The 24,536-nt window shown below is 37.5% G+C and overlaps 1 protein-coding gene across 1 annotated transcript; it reads right to left on the bottom strand.

Annotated features, from left to right (window-relative positions):
• Positions 1-15,885: 15,885 nt before the first annotated feature.
• Positions 15,886-23,304, bottom strand: LOC149173508 (uncharacterized). Its single transcript, XM_089427951.1, has 5 exons — positions 23,114-23,304; positions 21,400-21,402; positions 16,872-17,066; positions 16,321-16,692; positions 15,886-16,140 (listed from the first exon to the last, which is right to left on the bottom strand). Exons 1-5 carry the CDS (start codon positions 23,234-23,236, stop codon positions 16,024-16,026), a joined length of 810 nt encoding a protein of 269 aa, XP_089284077.1. The 5' UTR covers positions 23,237-23,304; the 3' UTR covers positions 15,886-16,023.
• Between the last annotated feature and the right edge of the window lie 1,232 nt (positions 23,305-24,536).

Below are 24,536 nucleotides of genomic sequence, written 5' to 3'. Positions count from 1 at the left end.
GCACTAGTTGCAGTGGTTATTTGCATTAACACCATGGAAAAGCAACAACAATGTTTCAAAGCACACTTACTGGAAAAGTTGTAACGTTCCGAGAATATTTAATGAGAGCATCTGAACCTCCTAGCTATGGTGGGGAAACTAGGGAACCCAAATCTTGGAAGATATCTCATACTAAATCTGAGAAAAAAATAAAAAAGGGAAAAAATCAAAATCTATAAATCAAGCAATGGATTGTTTACAAATCAAATACAATTCCTTTAACTAACAGTTAAATTGTGGTGATATATTTAAATATTTAGTAAGAGGGGAACTTCAAACCATGGAATATTACCTTTGTCATTACTGTCATCCCTCAGTGACTGAGATTACAAATCAATACTTATGGAAAGATTGTAAGAAATTATGTGAAATAGCAAAGCATAACCTCTATTTTCAAGCAACAAAATCAAGACATTGTTACATCAAGATCCATAATTGATACATAATCAATGAATCAAGTCCTTGTATGGCATAGGCTTGTTTCACAACCTCTATTTTCTCAATAACAAAATCAAGACATTGTATGTGGTTATTGCCAAAAGTAAACTGCATTCTAATTTGGAAGAGGATCTTATCAAAAGACATGGATTTATTCAAAGCTACAAAGCCTAATGGGTTACTGAAAAATAAGTTGGAATATGGGATCATGATACTTAAATTGAAAAAATATGCTTTCCTTTCAGAAGCATTACAGTTATACAATGTTTTTTGAAAGCATTAGAATTTGAAATTGGGCCTTTCTATCAAGACAAATTTTCATTAACAAAATGTACTTTCCTACCTGAAACGTTGTAGATATCCAAGAAAAACTTGAAAAGCATAAGAGAACTTAGCATAATGTACTTTCTTTCCTTCCTTAACATTCTTAAAGAGTTGATGTTCCCCATGTCATCAGGTAACTTTCGAAGGAAATGGCAGTTAGTAATAGTCCAATTCACAACTGAAGATGTGTCACAAATACGAGGGGGCATCTCCTCCAAGTCACAAAAGTGGTCCATGTTAAAATCTAACATTATTGGAAGCTTAATGCTCGACTGGGTGTTATTTAACCCAGACATTTTTCCAATCTTCACTAAAAGCTTAAAGATAGCTTCTCTAAGTTCTACATGACTTGACTATGCTCTTGAAGTGGGGGCACATGTAGCCTCTCCAAGTGAATAGTCTGAAACTAAGTGAAGATAAGGCCAATAGATCATTCAGTGTGGATCTCTTTAACCGATAACTGAATACTATGTCTCTCTTGAACCCATAATTGAATACTATTAGGACTTTCAAATTTTTTATGGAACTCAAAAATGTTGGAAGAAAGTATTTGCTTCCATAAAGAATAAAACTAAACCCTCTACTTGAGGACAATTGATGTCACACCACTAATACTTCTCCATGGAATATGTATAGGTAAACCAAAAATGCAGAATTCCATTAGAATATTGTGTTTATTGAATACACAAATGAAATCATTGCATTTCTTTAAAATATCTTTTGAAATCAAAATTACCAAAATTACATATCGATAACCTAGTGGGTGTAGGATAAAATTCACCCGTGTCATTCACAGAAAGCATGAGAAAAAACTTAATACTATATATAAAACCAAGAAAAATTCAAATTCATCACTTCTAGGGACCTCGTAACCACCCTGCCAATACACAAGTATGTTCCTGTTTGCAGTTAGAAAAATTACCCAAATTACAATCTGTTTACTCCAGCCTATATTAGAAAGTTATAGAAGGATGACTAGTGTAATCAATCCATTCCTTTTAGCCCTGGATTTGTTTCAGTTTAAAACAGAAGTATACACATACACTTGTTCAATGTCTATGCTTTAACCATTCACCTTAAGATGTTTTTACAATATAATTTCCTAAGTCTATTTAATATCTTCATTATCATAAAAACCAACCTATATCCATCTTAACTCCACATCTACCACTCTTAGGGGGATGAAATCTATTTATCCCTTTAAGCACTTGGTAGACCCTGAATTAAGATGGATCTAAGATGATAGAATTTCCCCTTTAAATAGTCTATGCTCACATGAATACCATGGTATTACCATGGGTCAATACCATGGGTTATGATAAACCTGGAGCTTAAAAATTACTATTAGTAATTTATAAAAATTAATAGTTGATTTTTATTTTATTTTTTATTTTAACCAAGCTAAAATGTTTAACATACATTAAATTACAACATCCATTTTTACTCTTAATCCACCAAGCCCCGAGAGGGATCAAATATTTTTTCACTCTATGCTAGTTTGCATATCACGATATTTGATACCTCTCGGGGGTTAGTAGATCTAGAGTAAATATGGACTATGCTGGTTTAATTCCCCCATTTAAATAGGCTACATTCCAGGTGAATACCATGGGTCAATACCATGTTCCATGTTGGTGAATACCATGGGTAAATACCATGTGCCATTTTTATTTTTATTAATACTAATATTAGGGTTAATAATGTTTTTTTGGGTATTAATAATAATCTAGCCCATGGTATTTGTCCCATAGTATTTTGCCCATAGGTTTCACCTAAATATAATGCATTTTTTGAGTGTCCTTAAATATAAGGTGACTTATGGAGTAAAAAAAAAATAAAATTTATTTGCTTACCATACCTCTCATTTATTTATATTTTTATTAATTTACCATACCTCCTTTACAAATATGGTATTTGGCCCATAGGATTCACTTAAATAAAACCTCTTTTTGAGCCTTCATAAATAGAACAAGGGTTATGGACTAAATATAAAAAGAGGTTTTATTTATTTACCATACGTCTAGTTTATTTATATTTTTATTTATTTACCATACCTCTCATTTTTTTATATATTTTGATTAATTTACCATACCTCTTTTATAAATATGGTATTTGGCCCATAGGATTCACTTAAATAAAACCTATTCTTGAAAATTAGGGCGAACGGAAGGTTGTAACTCCTAATTTCAAGGGCTAAATTTACCCTTTTTACCCTCTCCCTTAAAATAAGGTGGGCTATTTGAGGTGATTTGTAAAAATGTACTATGATACAAAATATTTGCCCACTAAAATTTTAAAACCCCTTAATTTCGCCAAAGGGCGAACATTCGCCCCTAAAATTTTCCATGTTCCCCTAATACATTCAGCAATACTGAATTTGAAACACAAAATCGTATTATGCTCTTTGCCTTCTGATCCAACTTCTTCCATTCTTCATTAGACACTCCCATTGGTTTGGTACCCGGATCTACCGCGATCCACTGATCTTTATCCACCAACAGATCCTCCATCTTGAGTTTCCACAACTCAAAACTTTGAAAATTAGATTTCTCGATCTCTATCTTTTCACTACTCACCATCTTCTTTCACCACCAAAATCGATCTCGCAAATCTCCCACTGAATAGGGTCTACCACAGGCCTGAGTGAAACCCCTTAGCAACAAAGGCGTCCCCTTGAAGCCAAAAACAACTCTGATACCAAATGTAGGATTTAACCTCATATAGAAATTACCTGCATACGAATTCTAAAACACAGAAAAATAAACAATGCGAGAGCATAACACATAAAACACATATACACAGAGATTTTCCCACTGGATCCCAAAACCGGGACTACCAGCTTGATTTTTCATTATGTTCCTTTCAATGTTACAATACATATTTATACATGCCGAAGCATCCAATACCATGGACCAAAAACCATTGCGTCCAATACCATGGACCAAAAACCATCGCGTCCAATACCATGGACTGAAAACCATCGCTTCCAAAAAACATGTGCGAAAATCATGCGCAAAACCATAGGTGGGTCCGCCCAACCTAACATAGGGTCCAAAACAAAAAAAAATCGAGGTGTTGCCCCGGGCCCCATAAAGTGGGGTTACGGGTGCCCTTCAAACTCCCTGTTAACTATGTGGAAAGAATATAACACAACCCAAAATTCACTTTACCTCATATATTTACCCCTTTTTACTCACATTTACTTATTATGTATGACGAATTATGAGGCCCTTATAACAGGTCTTATGCACCCATCTTGGGTCTTTCCCTAGCTTCGACATCAATGACAACTCATTATTCATATATATATATATATATATATATATATATATATATATATATATATATATATATATATATATATATATATATATATATATATATATATAATCATGTGATATATGTAGATGTTGGTGGCCACCCACCTATTCCATTTGGACCCCCACCACTATCTCTTTTAGTTTTTCAGTTTTCTTAATTGTAACACAATTTACTATTTTTGGCAGTTTTTCGGGTCCTGAACTTCCAGAGCCGTTTTGAGGCCCTAAATGATATTTTTGGAAAAATCGAGGCCAGCACAGATTGCTAACCCATGTTGGCCACTCAAAAGTTGTAGTCTTAGGATAGATATTTCTAGAGAGATATTATGCACGTCAAACAAAGATCGTATGCCAAAGTTATGACCCTGGGAAGTTGATGTACCAATTTACCCAAATGGGGCCCATAGTTTTGGCGCATCATCTCCTAGGTTAAGGTTTTTGGGATGTTTAGGGTTTTCCATTGTTTCTCAATAATAAATAGGCCTTAGAGCCTCATTGTAACACATTTCAGAGGCATGTCACTACCACATCTCTTCTCAAAGATAAGCTACCATCGCCCAAGCTAGTTTATATCCATTCTGTATGTAAGCATATTTTAGTTCTTTGATATTAATGAAATGAAGTTTTATTTCTGCTACATCTCTTTGTTTATGGTTATATCTGTAATTTGTTGTGTTCCTGTTTACATTCGGATCAGTGGTATCAAAGCGGTCTACTCTTTCTCTGTTTTTCTTTGCATGTCTCCAACGAGGTCGGGATATAAGGAGTTAAGGCTCGAACTGGTCGAACCTTTACAAAACTAGCCTTGCAAATCCCGACGGCCTCCCATGGCAGAAGAAAAGAAAGACGAGGGGTAGGAGATCCTATCAAAATCTTGCTCAAGAAGCCCTTGAGCGACAAAGGAATGAGATGATGGACAACTTTGCCCAGATCCTCCAGCAACTACCCAGGGTCGACACATCTACTTCCAGCAACTACACACCCTTTAAGGTACAATTTAACTTTGATATTCCAATATTTGAGGGTTAGATAGACACAGACGCCGTAGATAAATGGTTAAATCTACTAGACGGATATTTTTCTATTCTTGCTTTTTCCAGCTGGGAAAAGATTACTTTTTCACTTCTCAAAGCCGCCCCCCACGTCAAGCACTAGTGGGAAACCTACTGTGAGCAGAAGGATGAGAGGGAACCCTCACTATTTTCAGCGATACCCACTTGGAATTTGTTTTGGGATGCCATCAAGGAGCAGTATTACCCTGTTGGGAGCTATGAGGATAAATACATAAAGTGGACCATGCTATGATAGGGAAGGGTCCAAGACATGCCAAAGTTACCAATTTTCATACCCTTCGCACGAAGTTGGGTATCAAGGATTCTGAGAGGAATTTGGTACTCAAATACCACGGCTACCTAAACAAGTACATCTAGGACGAGATCGAGTTCCTATACATCTCCTCGCTCGGCACAGTGTACCGATATGCTATCAAGAACGAGCAAAAGTTTAAACAAAAGAAGCGAGACTTTGGATATGCGAATATGAAGCAAGGGAAAGGTGCCCTCAGACTAGAGAACAAAGGACAAAGCCAAGGCGAGGTGACCCAAGACAACCCGTTGAAGCTGTAAGAAAAAAACAACACCATGAAGACAAAGAAGGACACAAGAAAGTGGCGTGAATTCCATAAGAGCCCCACTCACAACATAAGTGATTGTCGAGCCAAGCAGTCGTTGGTGGTCGAGTTGAAGGCTTCAGAATCAAACGCATGTTTCGACCCTGAGCTAGAATTCGACAAGAGGAATTACAAAGGGAAGAAGATTATTGATGTAGAGCCCAACACCATTGTTGCCACCACCAAGATCCAAAAGAATGAGCTCGAATATCCAGAGGAGGGGGAGCTTCTCTTCCACTCACAGATGTGGGTGAAGGGTTCACCATTGCAATTCATTTTCGATAGTGGGAGCCAAAAGAACCTCATTTCATTAGAGATCGTGAAGCGGTTGGGCCTACTGACTACACCACATGTACAATCATACAACATCGGGTGGCTTCACCAAAGACGAGATCTCCGAGTCGGCCAACAATGCCGCCTTCCCTACAACATCAAGCCCTTCAAATATGAGGTATTGTGTGATGTTTCTCCTCTTGAAGTTTGTGATGTATTATTAAAACAACCATACTTGTGGAAGCGACATGCTGTATATGAGCCTAGACCTAGCTATGTGATAATTTCTTTGGGTAATACGTTATACACGATACTAAAGGTAGGCCCACCTACCACCACCTCTTTGATCTCTGTTAAGAAATGTAGTAAGATCATCTCCCAAACTAGGAAATTTATTTTCTTTTCAGTTCACTCTCAAAGTAAGGGGAAGATCATAGCCACATCCATGGCCCTCGAGAAGGGTTCCTCCATGCAGCAGAAGCAAGTGGATATGGTCATGAAAGATTACAGGGACATCGTATCCTCACCCACAGGGATACTGTTGCATTGTCAAGTCATGCATTCATTTGATTTGACACTCAGAGCACTTATATCCAATGGGCCGATATATCGCCACTCCATTGTGGAAAATACCAAGTACAAGAAACGACATGATCAACATCAGGTGTCACACAAGTTTCAGGTGGATGATAAAGTTTGGTTGCATTTGTAGAAAGAACGTCTTACCAGAGCCCATCAAAAGCTCAAACCTCTTTGATATGGTACTTACACCATTACCAAGGTTGTGGGAGACAATTATTTGGAACGCAACACTCCCCCATTCCTTGGTTTGCACCCAATGTTCAATGTGAACCACCTCGGCGATGCTTCCCACCATTGTTGGACACATCCGACATTGCAGAACAACTCACACCAATAGAGTTAAACCCAGAATGCATGGAACATAACACAAATGAATGGATTATGGACACACATGTCAAGAACACTCATCAGCAGAAGGTCCAACTATATCAGGTTGTCAAGGCTGGCCAACTCCTACACCAAGGCAAGTGGCTCACCTGGAACCAAGTTCAGTAGAAGTTTCCCCATCTTATGGAGGCACTCAATGCAATGGGGACCATTGCTTCATAAGGGGGGAGGAATGATCAAGGTGGATGTTGGTGGTCACCTGCCTATTCCACTTGGACCCCCACCACTGTCTCTTTCATTTTTTCAGTTTCCTTAATTGTAGCACAATTTACTATTTTTGGCAGTGTTTCGGGCCTTGAATTTCTGGAGCCGTTTTGAGGCCCTAAACAACATTTTTTGGTAAAATCGAGGCCAACATGGGTAGTGTTTTATATGTTGGCTACTCAAAAGCTATATTCCTTGTATATGTCTTTCTAACGAGGTATTGCGCGCATTAAACAGAGATCGTATGCCAAAGTTACAACCCCGGGAAGTTGATGTACCAATTTACTCAAATGGGGCCCATAGTTTTGGTACTTCATCTCCTAGGGTTTAGTTTTTGGGATGTTTAGGTTTTCCATTGTTTTTCAAGCCTCCGAGCCTCATTGTAACACAATTCAAAGGCACGTAGTTGCCACATCTCTTCTTAGAGATAAGCTACCATCTCTCAAGCTAGTAACTTTATTTCCATTCTGTATGTAAGCATATTTCAGTTGTTTGATATTAATGAAATGAAGTTTTATTTATGTTGCATATCTATCTTTATGGTTATATCTGTAATTTGTTGCGTCCCTATTTAAATTTGGATAAGTAGTATCAGAGCAGTTTTCTCTTTCTCTGTTTTTCTTTGCATGTCCCCAACGAGGTCGGATATAAGGAGTTAGGGCTAGAACTGGTCGAACCTTTACATGACCAACCTCGCAAATCCCGATGGCCTCTCATGGAGAAAGAAAAGAAAGACGAGAGGGCAGGAGATCACATCAAAATATTGCTCGAAGAATCCCTCGAGAGACAAAAGAACACGATGATGGACAACTTTGCCCAAATCCTTCAGTGGCTACCCAGGGGCGACGCATCTATTTCCAATAGCTACTCTGGAAGTGCCACACTCTTTAAGGTACAAGTTAACTTTGACATACCCATATTTGAGGGTTAGATAGATGCATACGCCGTAGATAAATGGTTAAATATGCTTCATGATTTTTCCAGCTAGGAAAAGATTAATTTTGCACTTCTTAAAGCCTCCCCCCACGTCAAGGACTGGTGGGAAACCTACTGTGAGCATAAGGACGAGAGGGAAACCTCACTGTTTTCAGTCGCACCCACTTGGAATTCGTTCCGTGATGCCATCAAGGAGCAGTACTACCCTATCTGGAGCTATTAGGATAAATACATAAAGTGGACCGCGCTGCAGCAGGGAAGGGACCAAGATGTGTCAGAGTTTACCAATATTTTTCATACCCTTCACACAAAGTTGGGTATCAAGGATTTTGAGCAGCATTTGGTACTCAAATACGGCAGCTACCTACACAAGTACATCCAGGACGATATGGAGTTCTTGGACATCTCCTCGCTCGACATGGCATACCGATACGCTATCAAGATTGATCAGAAGTTTAAACAAAAGATGTGAGACTTTGGATATGCGAATCCGAAGCAAGGAAAGGTGCCCCAAAACTAGAGAACAAAGGACAAAGCCAAGGCAACCCATCAAAACTGCAAGAAAAGAACAACACCACGAAGTCAAAGAAGGACACAGGAAAGTGGTGTGAGTTCGATAAGAGCCCCACTCAAAACATAAGTGAGTGTCGGGCTAAGGAGTCGCTGGTGGCCAAGTTGAAGGCTTCAGAATTAGATGCATGTTTCGACCATGAGTCAGAACCCGACAAGAGGAATGACAAAGGGAAGAAAGTTATTTATGCGGAGCCCAGCGCCATTGTTGCCACCACCAAGATCCAGAAGAATGAGCGTGAAGATCCAAAGGAGGGGGAACGTCTCTTCCACTCACAGATGTGGGTGAAGGATTTGCAGATGCAATTCATTGTCGATAGTGGGAGCTAAAAGAACCTCATTTCAGTGGAGGTCATGAAGCGGTTGGGCCTACCGACTACACCACACCTGTAGCCGTACAACATCAGGTGGCTTAACCAAGGACAAAATCTTTGAGTTAGCAAACAGTGTCGCCTTCCCTACAGTATCAAGCCCTTCACATATAAGATATTGTGTGATGTTGCTCCTCTTGACGTTTGTGATGTATTATTAAGACAACCATACTTGTGGAAGCAACATGTTGTATATGAGTCTAGACCTCGCTCTGTGATTATTTCTTTACGTAATACATTATATAGGATACCAGAGGTTGCCCCACCTATCGCCACCTCTTTGATTTCTACTAAGAAATGCAGTAAGATCATCTCCCACGCTACGAATTTATTTTCTTTCTGGTTCGTTGTCAAAGTAAGGGGAAGATTGTAGCCACATCCATGGCCCCCGAGAAGGGTTCCTCCACGTAGCAGAAGCATATGGATATGGTTATGAAAGAATACAAGGACATCTTCTCCTCACCCACAGGGGTACCGTTGCACTGTCAAGTCAAGCATTCGTTCGATCTGACTCTTGAATCACCTCTACCCAACGGGCCGATATATCGCTGCTCCATTGTGGAAAATTCCAAGTACAAACAGTGACATGATCAACATCGGGTGTCACACAAGTTTCAGGTGGGTGATAAATTTTGGTTGCATTTGTAGAAAGAATGCCTTACCAGAGTCCATTGGAAGCTCAGACCACTACGATATGGTCCTTACACCATTATCAAGGTTGTGGGAGACAATGCTTTGGAATGCAGCATTCCCCCATTCCTTGGCTTGCACCTAGTGTTCAATGTGGACCGCCTCCAGCCATTCTTCCCACCATTGTTGGACACATCAGACATTGCAGAACAACTCACACCAACAGAGTTAAACCCAGACTGCATGGATCAAGCCAAAACTAATTGGATTATGGACAAAAAGGTCAAGAACGCTCACTAGTAGAAGGTCCAACTATATTGGGTTGTCAAAGTTGGCCAACTCCTACACCAAGGCAAGTTGTTCACCAAGGACCAAGTTCAACAGAAGTTTACCCGTCTTATGGAGGCACTCAACACAATGGGGACCATTGCTTCTAAGGGGGGAGGAATGATCCAAGTGGGATGTTGGTGGCCACCTACCTATTCCACTTGGACCCCCACCACTATCTCTTTTAGTTTTTAAGTTTCCTTAATTGTAGCACAATTTACTATTTTTGGCAGTTTTTTGGGTCCTGAACTTCCGAAGTCATTTTGAGGCCCTAAATAATGTTTTTTGGGAAAATTGGGGACAACATGGGCCATATATAAATTTTGGCCACTCGAAAGTTTTATTCCTTGGATAGATATTTCTAGAGAGGTATTGCGCACGTCAAACGGAGATCATATGCCAAAGTTACGACCCGGAGAAGATAATGTACCAATTTACCCAAATGGGGCCCATAGTTTTGACACTTTAAGTCCTAGGGTTAGGTTTTTGGGATGTTTAGGGTTTTCCATTGTTTCTCAATTATAAATAGGCCTCCGAGCATCATTGTAACACAGTGCAGAGGTATGTAGGCGCCACATCTCTTCTCAGAGATAAGCTACCATCGCTCGAGCTAGTCTATTTCCATTCTATATGTAAGCATATTTCAGTGCTTTGATATTAATGAAATGAGGTTTTATTTTTGCTGCATCTTTGTATTTATGGTTATATCTGTAATTTTTTGCATTCTTGTTTAAATTCGAATCATCATGACAAAAAAAATACATACATATTTGTGGTTGCTAGCTTTCACTCGAGAAACCAGACCAATAGTACAAATAGAGAGCTTTTTTCCAAATTATAATATGAGTTCCAAATATACCATAATAAAGCCTATAAGTTGGACACTATTTGTAAAACTATTATTTTTCCTACTACCATGCCTATACCAAGGAGAAAAGATGTTACTCATACATAGATAAACAAGAAAACTAAAATTAAACATAAATAAAGAGTGGGGGAGTCAACAGGCATGGCCTTTGGGTTTCCATTATCCTCATTTGAAGGTGAAAATTCTAGATCTACTATCTTCTTTACCAGGAGAGCGATTTTTTTGTTCAAATTTTTAACATGGAGCTATAGGGCATCAATGCATAGCAAGATTTCTAGTATTGAGACCATGGGGACTTCACTCAATGAACCTATGACCTATGGCATATTAAACAATACCCTTAATTTGACTACATATTTGAAAATACCCCTAAAAATCACATTATTTAACCCCCTACCAATATGAACCCAGTACACCTTCCCAATTTAAAAAACACCTACTTCCACTAGATATTGTAGGTTACTATCCATTTTTTCATTAACATTTTTTATACCCCTTTATATTTTTTCATTAAATTTGAGCTCCATTTTTTATACTTGCCAATATAAAAGCCCTTTACCCCCTATATATCCCCTAATATATTATGCCATTTTTTCCTCAATATATATCCTCCAATATGAACCCACGTGGTATGGTATTGCTCCCCTAGTGAAGCCCCTGCGATTGAGACTTGTTGCATTCCACGATCAGCTTCCCCATAATGTTCTTGATTTTCTAATAAAGGTCAACTATGTTGAAGTATTTAGTGGTGTGACTACGCGAGTCTCCCATGTCTGAAACCTAGTATCCCATGTCCATGTTGATCTCATCATCATGGAAACAGTTACCCTCCACTTTAACCTATACTTTAGTAGTATTAATTTCATCTCATGTGGCTATGGGAGTATTCTAATAATAGAGAGCTACAAGGGCCTCTACATTTGTCTAATCCCTAAACACGAGCATCCCACAACAACCATGACCATGATGACCGTGATTATGATGAAAGTTGGTGCCAAGGCATGGCATGCTAAATGACAAGGTAGGAATACAAGAAAGGTTGTTGTGGCGTTTGATACAGACATGCCACAAAACCACCAAGGTCACCTAGAAGACCAGAGGTAATGGACAAAGTCAATGAACAAGAAGAAGAATTAACAGGCTGAAGGGGAGAGTAATTAAGGAAGGCAAACCAAGATGGGAAAAGAGAGGAGCTTCCCTAGCCTTGCAACCAAATAAGTCCCCACATAGAAACTGTAAACAAAAAGATGCATCAAGAAAGGTTGGAGTAGTAAACTTGCCTAGAATAGAAAGAAAGTGGAGTGGCAAGTTGAACAACCAAGGCTCTTATAACCAACTTGCTATGTGGTTGTATTCATCACTATCATGTTTGAACCATGCTAGGATATTGATAGTAGTGGAAGAAAATAATACCTAAACTTCCTCAAACACAAACTAAAAACCATCACCCCTCTTCGTTGTATGCTAGCAAAGTGTCCTACCATCATGAGGAGAAATTAGGATAGGTGGTGGTGTGTGTGGGTTATGGGGTACTCACATGCCAAGGGGGATATTTGAAAAGGAGGACACGGGGATGGGATTTGGGCCACCTATGTGTACATGTTCATGAGATCATTTAATATAGTCTCTCTAGGTGCAATGACACACATTCAACCACTACCTCAAGGTAACCCCATGGATCTAGGTTAGGCCCTCATGGGAATTAAATCTTGCCCAATGGTGAAAAGCTCCTTGCTTTCCACCATTGGATCCAACCCATTTGGGAAATATTTATATTAAAATGTTATTATTATTTGAATATAAATATTTTAATGATAACCTTAATTACATTTTTATACATCTATATTTTCATGTCATAATTTTTTTTAATTTTTTTCATACACGCATTATAAATATAATTTAAATGAACATGAAAGTATAACATATCCCTTTTTCCCAAAAATAATATTCAGGATGAACTTTATTACATTCAATAGGTCCTTTAGCATTTTTATCATAATCCTTTTTTATCCTGAAATGGTTTAAGAGACTCAAAACTTATACAAAAATTATTAAACATTTTCAACTTATACAAGAACACCTATATCATATAATAAGTTTATTAGTTGTGTAGTTGTAATTGTCAAGTTGTAACCTCCTCTTCTAAAATTTCTTGTATAATCACCTAGTTTGTATGCCTTCTTTTGAGAGCCTATTTGTGGTAGTGCTCATTTCTTTACATATGTGCATGTGCAAAATCTTTGTAAACCTCCAGATTTTATTTATATGTTCAACTAGATGAAGCAATATGATAATGTGCACATTACCTTTATTGTCTAAACCTAAAATGAACCTAAATCTTTCTTCATAACAATCTTTAAGAGTAGGTACAAAGCCATGAATTCATTATAGTTATTGGACCCTTCAAACATTTTATTTTAAATAACCATAGTTATTGTTATGTAAATGCAGAGCTATTCCATAGCCATAGATGCCATCATTATAAGCCCCATGAAAGAAATGCAAGGAAAATTTCTACCGACATCTAGCACACCAATAGCCCTTGGAGGATTTGTTCTTATAATTGGCTTATAAAAAGGATGCAATCCATTTCACCAAAAAACTTAAAAGCAGGGAAAAATTCACTTTTGAATAGAATCAAGTAGCTAGACAACCATACACCCCAACGGGTTGAATACCTGATATTCCTATGGAGCTTAAGCTCCTTCCCAGACCAAGTTGAAAAACAACCTTCTAAAGAATCCTTATTCCAAAGGTTTAATAGACCTAAATCATTCCATGTGTGTTTAGAGTTGTAAGATAGGAAAACATGCTTAATTGACTCATCATTGTTCCTACATAAAAGGCAGATTCCTATGCCAACTTTATCATATTATTCCATATCATTCTATATCATTTCATGTGTGTTAAGAGATGTAACACTAAAAAAGAGGTTTCTTTGACTCATCATTGTTATTGATTCAAATTGAATCATCATATTATTTATCATCCATCTTGATGCTTTCAAGGTGGGAAAATTGGAGGAATCGTCTCACAGGACCATTTCTACTAGCAGGTCTTAGTTTGGCAAATTAGGGTTTAAAACGTTTTAGAGGTAGTTTGAGGAATTTAATGAATTTTTTTAGGGTCCAAAACTCTCTCTTGCAAGAAATACTTTGGAGTTATTTTACACTCAAATACCTTTCCATTGGCACAAGAAATACCTCAAATGGAGTCCATATGCAAAAGTTTATGCCACCCAAAAGTTGACCGTCATGTTTTGTCCACCATGATTCGAGAGGATGTCATATTAACCCCATTATTCATGAGAAAGGGCTTAGCCACATGACCATGATGAAGAGTAATTTCGAAAAGTCAAGTTGTAACTCATATTGAAGGTTAAATGGGTCAAATTTAACCCCTAGTTGACTATCGAATTTTGTTATAACCATACCAATAGGAGGAAGAGGGGCTTGATTCTATTCTAGTCCATTTTGTTCCATAGTAGACCAAAATAGCTAAGAGTGGATAGAGAGAGGGTGAAACAAAGCTATTTTGTGTTCTATAGCACCCTGCCGGCCACATGTATCACTCCTTTCTATTTGCACCATTTCCATTTAGAGATAGAGTAGAGCAACCTTACCTTCCAATCGAGTTTTCTCCCTAAAAAGTTTCCCAAGTCATGCATTGTGTTAGTGCGATTTTTGTGAGTGATTATTCTAATTGTTCTCAATTTTCTGTAATTTATATATTACATGCATAAACAAAAATAATTATTTAATAAATCTCCAAATTCTAAAAAAAATTAACCCTCATAATATATATTTTCAGATTTCAATAAAATCTTTATCCAATATATTATGATAAACTTCTTAATAATATATCCCAAACAATTTACCATCAATTCTTACTGCCTTTCTTCATTCCCAAATGAATATTCACTTTCCACAACTTTTTCTATCACCGACCCACCATATATCCTATTGTTATATAATTTTTTTATTTTAGCAAAATAAATTATTTAATTTAGAAACAAGACACTCAATGGTAACCTATACCAAGTAAGATTAGCCATCATCCTAATAGAGGAGGGCAACATAAATAATATATTTATGAGTCTATTCCATATTAAAGATTTATGCGAGAGAGTTTTGGTTATTCCATAAAATAACAAAGGGTTTTAAGAGAAAATTTCGATTTTTTCATAACTAACAAAGGCTTAGATTTTCTATAGTTGATTATGCTTTTACAGAACACAATGTATCAATGTGCTCAGGAAATTAGCTTCATCTAAAGATACTAGCTGAACTGACCGATTTCTAAATTTTGTTTTTTGTTTATTTAATTTTTAATCTTTATTTCTATTTTAACATTACAAATTACAAGTAAGCATTTTGATTAGGCTGGACTGCTTCTCCGACTTAGCCCAAGAACCAGAAGAATTAACCGGAGTGATTTTTTTTTTTTAATTATTAGTAGGTCATCTTGGTGGTATAGTGTTTTTTCAATAACTGTGTCAATTTGTATCAGGAGATAACAACTAGAAATCTGTCCACACTGTTAATTTAACACCTTTGACAACTGAGAAAAAAATACATTTTCATAGATATCTGTTTCTATCATCCATTCAATTTATACTAATTAAATAGCATAATCTTCTAACCAGTCTGCAATGATGGAAATCAAATTACTCAATAGATAATTGAAATAATAAGCATTAAACTGCTTTACCAGCGATCTGTGTTTTTTTCTACCTAGTGCTACTGTTGTATTTATGTTCTAATTTTGGAAAATCACACTTAATGTACACTCATAATTCCTTAATACAGAAATTATTGTTTTTATTTTTTAATTTTGAGTTGGGAAGCTCAAGGCTTTGCAGTAACTCTGTGCCTATTAGAATAATAGGCATTCATGCTCTTACAGGGGATTGGAGTTCTCCACCCGCTAGTTATATACTGCATCGGATTTTTAGGTAAACCAATATCAGAAGTTTTAAGTATGAATCCCAGCTTTGGAATGGATATATTTTGCAGCCAAATTGAACTATAAACAAGTGCAGAAGAAAAAAAGGACCAAATCATCTGGTTGGGACATCCACAGTGATTATTCATTGCCAGCCTTTTGTAAGGTACGTTCTTCAGGACCAGCTATCGTGGTATTAAGTTCATCTGTGGTACAGCTCAAGACCTTGGCTGTGACTTGCTCGTTATTGTTTTTTGACTGAAAAATCATAGCAACCACACTTCAGCAGATACCTCTATATATAACAGAGAAAATCCAATTAGGAATCTCTGAAAAATAATACTATCAGCAGATATAGCTCCTAGAATGTATCAAACCTCGCGGCTGATAAAATGACAATAAAATATTTCCATGGTTAAGATCAGGACTGTTACTTACCATAACATGAAGGGCATACAGAATATTGGATCCAACAACGTTTATGGTGCAATTCGCAATCTGCAATTGATTGGCCTCCATGATGAAAAATAATTTGGGCAAAAAACCAGTCATCTCAGGGGCAAATATTGTGATGAAAGCCTGGCCACCCAGAACACTGGATCCAAGAATCTTTAGACCTGCATATGATGATGTTACTGGAACTGAATGAGGGATATGAAGACCATGAGAATACTCAGGCATTGTGAATGATAATGGCCTTCTGCTATGATGTGCTTCCAATTCTGATTGTTGGGCTTGCAAATCTTTCGAAGTAGCTTGGAGGGTTTTGATGTAATCAATGGCCTTATCAACAATTCTTCCTTTGTCCACCTGAGAAATAAATACTTCAGTAATTTCAATGTCTAGAAAATTAGGTTCGATAAGAACAGCATAAAATACAACTCTACAATCTGAATCTGTACTGTCAAGAAAATCTATTATATACTCATTTTCTTAGCTCATGGCATGTATTAGTGTTTTGAACTGTTATTCCAAACAACAAGTACTACCTTTGAATTGAGCCCCTCAGGTAACAAAGACTTTAGAGTACTGAGTATACAATTAATTTTACTCCTCCTAACCCTTTCAGTCCATACATATGCTTTATGATCAAGGCAACTCTTCTTTGTTGAGGCTGGACCTTGATCATCCTCTTGCAATGATGGACGTATTGCACCAATGCAACTCCTCTTCCCACCAATGGTCTTAGATTGCACCTGTTGACACCTAATCCTTGTGATTGGGTAAATATATGTAAATAAATAAATGAGAAATGTGAACAGTCAGTGGGAGATGAACTGAACAGTCTCTCCCTCATTTATATAACAGACCTACCTAATGGAATAGATAATACAAATCAGTTTTTGCTTAATGGAGTTACTGCCTGGCCTGACATGGTATCAGAGCCAAAGGTCTCGAGTTCGAATCAGACCCGGCTCGCGATGGGGGGACATTGTTGGACATTGGATAATCCAGCGCTCCCCGTGTGTTTCGTGACATGGACTAACCGCCTCTTGAGGATCTGTTAACTCTAGCGATGCGTCCATTTACTAACACCTGCGGGTTTTGGTGTAATGGCAATCGTGATCCCAACAAGTGGTATCAGAGCCAGCTCATTTTTTAGCTTTTATGCACTTTGTAACTCCCTATTCTGCTCCTCTGCTCCTCTGCTCTCCATTCAAAATGCTGCCTATTCATAAATGTGGTAGCCTGAGTCTGCTCCACCCTGTCACCTGAACGCTGTTGCCTGTGCCCTCTATCTGCCATATTCCATATTTACAGTCCTGACCCCTGCATTACCTACGCCCTCTGGACTGTCAACGTTTTCTGCCATAACATGAAACATCTCTGCGAGTGTGCCATGTACCACTGAGCGCTCTGCAGTCTATCTCCATGCTGAAGGAACGTATGACCGCTGTTTTGCTGAGGAATTAGGCTTGAGCTTGTGTCATATGAAGCCGTGACAAAGGAAATGCTCTTGGACCGAGGGTTTTCAGAGTCGAGATGGAGCACCAGCCGAGAACTGAATTAATCACGCGTACTGGGCTTCTGCGGCAAGGCGTTGAACGAAGCAAGGGCCGACAACAATAGTCCTGCAAACTTCATCGTATATATAAGAAAGAGCCGAGGAATTTCTCCAGACTCAGCGTACTAAATACTTTGCTAGGAAGCAGTTGCATTTCTTTTTCTTAAATTTCTTAAGCATGATCAAAACTACAAATGCATTGGAGTCTATGGTTTTTTATGAAGACCGAATGGTGTTTTAAATGATGGATTTATATGAGTTTTGAAAGCTGACATTTGAACGCTGATATGGTAATTGAGTTTTGAACGCTGATATTGTAATTGAGTTTTGAAAGCTGACATTTGAACGCTGATATGGTAATTAAGTTTTGTACCATGTTCTATTGAACGTTGTCACATGGAGGAGCTGCGGTGAGCGTGGTCCCGTTTGGACTCTGGTGGAGAAGCGGGGTATCGTGGAGATGCGGTGAGCGTGGAGTCCATTGCATACACGGTTTACAGAAATGCTATGTGTTAATTGCTGAAACACTGCTGTTATAATATATAAGCGGTTGTCATATCCATTTCATATATACGTTGTTTTCTGAACACTTCCCACCATACTCCAGTCTTGAAGAATGCGTTGACCTACATGGTCATGACCATGGTAATTGAGTTTTTTAAAAGGGGACGTATGCCATATGCATATAAAATGGTGGATTTATATGGAATTATATAAAATTTATATGAGGTGGATTTATATAATGGTGGATTTGAAATCTTTTGAGAATGCCCTTTTGAGTACAAATTCATTTTTACTATATATTGGCAGAAGTATTTTTTCTATCAGCAAAACTAATTTTTTACAGAATGCATTCAATCATATCCATGGTGGGAATAGTTCTCACTGGCAAGGAGAACTATCTTGAATGGTCCCGGATGATAAAACACACCCTCATTTTCAATGAGTTGTGGAAAGGAGTGTGTGTCGGAGACAGAGACAATGACCCAGTACAACCTACCTCAGACAAAGAGCTCGTCATTTGGGAAAACAAGAACAGCAAAGCTTATGCATTAATCGCAGCATCTGTAAATGAAGAGGTAAGTCGCCATATTTTGTCATATTCAACTACCTTTGAAGCTTTACAAAAGCTGAAAGAACTCTATTACTCACATTCTGCACTTGAAGTTGTCCAACTCATGATTAAACTCATCACTCTTGAACTGCAAAATAATGATCCTCTTGCTCTTGCATCTGAAGTAAAATCTATAATGCATGATATCAAATCCACTAAGGTTGAATTGGATATTCCTCTTATCGCTTTTCTCAAGGCACTTTATCCTACTTACTCCAATTATCTTGAGTCATTGCAAGCAAATGGAAATCTCAAAGATATAACCTTTGACTCTCTTGTGAAAAAGTTTGTTGAAAGAGAGAAAGCTTTTGGAAAGAAGACAACCCCTGAATCTTCTAAAGAGACTGTGTGCCTTGTCCATAAAGAAAAGCATCATGCTCAAGATTCTACAAGAGGAAGAGGTGGACGAAGAGGAAGAGGAAGATATTTCAGAGGCAGGGGGGGCAGACATTCTCAAGGAGAAAAGACAGATTTGCACTGTATTCGCTGCAAAAGAAATGGATCACATGATGCCTCTACATGCAAGCTACCATGGGACAAAATTGAGCAAAAAAGAAACTAACAAAAAGGTAAAACTGATGATACAGACAAAGGTAAAGCACCTGAATCTTCTCACTATGTTGTGGCACAATGTAACATTGGAGTAAATGAAGATCTATTTAATGCTTCACTTGATTCTTGGAAAAATGATTGGTTGCTTGATTCAGGAGCAACTTGCCACATGACTCATAGAAAATATTTTTTGAAGATTTCACTGACAATGTTGATGGAGCAGTATACTTTGCAGATCAATCAAAATCAAGCCATCAGGGCTTGGCACAATCAGGTTTAAACTGCCTGGTCTTCCAGACTTTCTACTGGATCATGTTCTATATCTCTCATAGCTCAAGAGAAACTTGTTGTCCTTGGTCCACATCCGCCAGCAAGGTCACTCCATTCATATGTTTGATGGCAAGCTTGAGGTAAGAAAAGCATCTTACCACTCACTTGTCATGAGGGGAATAGAAGAAGGAAGGCTTCTCAAAATGCAAGGAACCTCTGCTCATGCACAACATTTCTCATCATGAAGAAGGTACACTTCCATCAAGTTTAATATGGCATGCTAGATTTGAACATTTGAACTATGATAGTCTCCGCTTGCTGAAGAAAAATGGTGTTGTTGGTTTCCCTACAATTCCTAGGAAACTTAAGCAATGTGATGCTTGCATTCTAGGAAAGCATAGCAAACAGTCTTTTCATTATTCACATTCAAGAGCACATAGGAAACTTGAACTCATTCATTTATATTTATGTGGTCCAATGCATGTTCCTTCTGCAAATGAAAATAAAAATATCATGACATTTATTGATGACTACACCAGAATGTGTTGGGTTTATTGAAGAACAAATCTGATGTTTTTCAAACATTCAAGAATTTTCATAAATGGATTGAAAATGATGCACAAACTCATATTGGGTCTATTCGCACTGATAATAGAAAAGAATACACATCAAATGAATTTGAAAACTATCTTCGCCAACATGGGATCAAACATCAAACAATTGTGCCTTATAATCCCCAACAGAATGGTGTAGCTGAAAGAATGATTAGGACAATCTTAAATATGGTACGATCCATGCTCTTCTTCAAAAATGTAAAGATAATGTTTTGGGCTGATGCTGTTCTATGTGCTGCATATATAAAGAATTGATGTCCATCTAATGCTATAAGAAACAAGACTCCATATAAAATGTGGTATGGACATGTTCCTTCAATAAAGCATCTCAGGGTCTTTGGTTCCACCTGTTATGCTTTGATACCAAAGGTACATAGAAACAAACTTGGTGCTAGAAGTCGTAAGTGTATCTTCCTGGGATATTCAAACACCTCCAAAGCATACCACCTCTATGATGAAGTAAATAAGAAATTTGTTGTATCTAGAGATGTAATTTTCCTTGAATCATCCAAAACTGACAATGTTGTTGAGCGGCAACTTGATCACTTGGATAGATTCGCAAAAGCAAAATCATTTCAAGAATTTGATAATCAGATTCCACGTCTTGAAGGGGGAATTCCTATACTAGATCAACATGTAGAATCTTCTTCTGAAGAACACTCTCCCCCGCATGAAACTCCATCAATGGATGATTCTTTAAGTGATGTAATTGATAGAATTGGGAGACTCAATCTTAATTCAGTCCCAACTCAATCAACGGAGCAACCTGGACCATCTCAGAAAGGTCCCCCAAAGTGGGTGACAAAGACACTTGAAAGTGTTCATCCTGATGAAGTTGGAAAGACGGGAACCAGAAATTCAAATTGGCAAAATGGAGGTGATGTAGATGACTCTAATTCACCTGTTGATATGGATGTTTCTTATGATTGTGAATTGAACTTGTCTACAGATTTTGAACCAACTTCCTTCAAAGAAGCTACTTCTCATGATGAATGGAAAAAAGCGATGCAAAAGGAGTATGATGCTCTCATAAAGAACGGCACTTGGAAGCTGGTTGATCCTCCATTAGGAACCAAACCAATTGGCTACAAGTGGGTCTACAAGAACAAGTATAAAGTTGATGGCTCACTTGACAAGCACAAAGCTAGGCTTGTGGCAAAAGGTTTTGCACAAAAGGAAGAGGTCGATTATGAAGAGACTTTTGCCCCCACGGCAAAATGGGCTACCATCCGGACACTCTTTGCACTAGCAGCTCAGAACGGTTGGAAAGTCCATCAAATGGATGTAAAAACTGCTTTCTTGAATGGAGATCTAAAAGAGAATGTTTTTATGTCCCAGCCTGAAGGATTTGCTGTGAAAGGACATGAACATAAAGTATGCAAACTTGTGAAGTCCTTGTATGGCCTTAAACAAGCACCACGAGCCTGGTATGAAAAACTGACTGAGCATCTTCTGAAACTCAATTTCAAACATTTTGATCTTGATGATACAACTTTATTTGTCAAGAAAGTTGGCAAAACAGTTGTATATCTTGTGGTATATGTAGATGATCTTTTGATGACAGGGAACAATGAAAGTTACATTGCATCCATAAAGAAGGAATTGGGGAAAAGTTTTGAAATGATTGATTTGGGCTATGTTCATTACTATCTTGGCATTGAAGTAACCCAACATCCAAAGTCCATATTTCTTTCTCAAAAGAAATACATTGGAGATCTTTTGAACAGGTTTGGCATGACAGAGTGCAATCCTCTTACTACTCCAATGGAACAAAACTCAAAGCTCACATCTATTCAAGGAAAAGAATTTGAGGATGCAACAAAGTATAGACAGCTTGTAGGAAGTCTCAACTACCTAACTACCACCAGACCAGACATTTCATTTGCTGTTGGAATCCCCTCCAGATTTATGCAAAAGCCTTGTGAGGGACATTGGTCTGTTGCAAAAAGAGTTCTAAGGTACTTGAAGGGAACTCAAGACTTTGGAATCACACAGGCGGACAACTTCAGCTTGATTGGATACTCTGATTCAAACTTCGATGGAGACAAAGAAACCGGGGTATCAACTTCAGGATATGCTATGAGTCTCGGATCAGGAGCTATCTCCTGGAGATCATGCAAACAATCAGTTCCAACAGATTCCACAACAGAAGCAGAATACGTGGCAGCAACTGAAGCAACAAAAGAAATTTTGTGGCTCAGGAAAATTCTTGAAGATTTGCAGGTAAAACAAGTACAATCAACTCCACTCGTGATTGACAATACCTCTGCAAGAAAGTTGGCCAAGAACCCAAAGTTCCATGATCGAACGAAGAACATCAATACTAAATATCATCTGATTCGACATCATGTTGAGGTCAAAACAATCCATCTCTGTCATTGTTCCACAAATGAGCAAATTGCAGACATCTTCACCAAAGCGCTTGGAAGAGAAAAGCTTGAACGATTCAAAATGATGCTTGGACTGACCAACATCCCTTCAGATTAAGGGGGGAATGTTGACACCTAATCCTTGTGATTGGGTAAATATATGTAAATAAATAAATGAGAAATGTGAACAATCATCGGGAGATGAACTGAACAGTCTCTCCCTCATGTATATAACAGACCTACCTGATGGAATAGATAATATGAATCAGTTTTTGCTTAATGGAGTTACTGCCTGGCCTGAAAGCACCATTGATTTCTGTTTTTCTACTGCTCTACAGTTGGTTGAAGTGGAGTAAGCAGAAACAATTGTGTATAGATCTTCCGAGTTTCTGTACTCAGATGACATGGGGAAGGGGGTAGCAGACAACATTCTGGAAAGGGGATCAGAAAGAAAATGGCAGAGAAGTTTATCAACACTCCAAATTCTGATAAGGTCCTGATTGAAAGGTCTATGACATTTACATGCAGATACAGACATATATAAGAAAAAATAAAGCCAGATGGAAGGAGTAGCAGGTACGCAGGCTTTCCATCCATATCATGATGTGGTGTTTCTTTGAACACGTACTGCATCATGGAAATGAGACATTTATAGACCTTTAAAACTTTTCCAGGTATCCTACTCATAAATATTCACATCATTATGATCATATCTATATATCTGTTATTGATTTATTGCTTAAACGTCAGAGGTACTTAAATCAATTATGTTGCTTGCCTACCTTTTCTGATTTACTGCAACCTTTTCTGATTGATTGCAAACATTCAGTTATTTTTTTTATTGAAAGCTGTAAATATTTAGTTTTTATGGGTATTAATATTTCTAGAGCTATAGTTTCATTATTGTATTAGGCAATATATGTAAATTTTTAAATTCAGGGAAGTACAAAATTCAAGAGTTGGTATAAACTGCCCCTTTGTATAGCTTCAGAATATTAGTTGCCAGTTTTTATGAGATGGTGATGGGAATAGACACTTATCATCAATGTGACACTAATAATTTTTCAGTTGCTTTTCATAAATTTCTAGATAATAGGTTGGTTAGATTGTCGTTCAGTGTTTATTGGATTTTCCGAGTACTTTTACAATGTTTTTAATACCTCTGTAATTAAAATACTAAATTTATGTGGATTGTAGATTTTAATATTTAATTGTTTTTTCGTACAGTGTGAAAATTTATCATAATTTAGTTGTCAAACTTGCAGTGAGGATAGCCTTCATTGTTTGCTATCCCTTAATGCACGTTGACTCATCACCATTATTCAAGAAAACCACCCGACTTGGAATTACATACGAGTTGTCATGAAAGACACAAGCTTTCACTCCGATGAAATACTCTTTAACCTTTAACTGATTTCCTTACATCCTAAAAAAACCAAATAAACTGCAAAATAGAAACAATTTTAAACCTACTCCAAGTCCATTTTATATTTAATTTTAATGAAACAAAATGAATTAAATATATGAATTCTACCATCAATATCTATATTAAAAATGACAAATTTATATATTTTGTTTTGATCAGGCAAAAACCGATGTACATTTTGTTTGGACTGTTACTACTCCCCAAATCAATAGATATTTAGACTCAGAATCGTTTTGCAAATGGAGATATTTGTCATATTTCTTTTTGATAAAAGTGCACCACTTTATTTTAAAGCTATCGGTTA

This window comes from Pinus tabuliformis, chromosome 4_2, assembly GCF_031772625.1.
Source record: "Pinus tabuliformis cultivar Carrire ecotype Pingquan chromosome 4_2, CPIR1, whole genome shotgun sequence".
Lineage (NCBI taxonomy): Eukaryota > Viridiplantae > Streptophyta > Pinopsida > Pinales > Pinaceae > Pinus > Pinus tabuliformis.
This window is presented reverse-complemented; position numbering and strand designations above follow the sequence as displayed.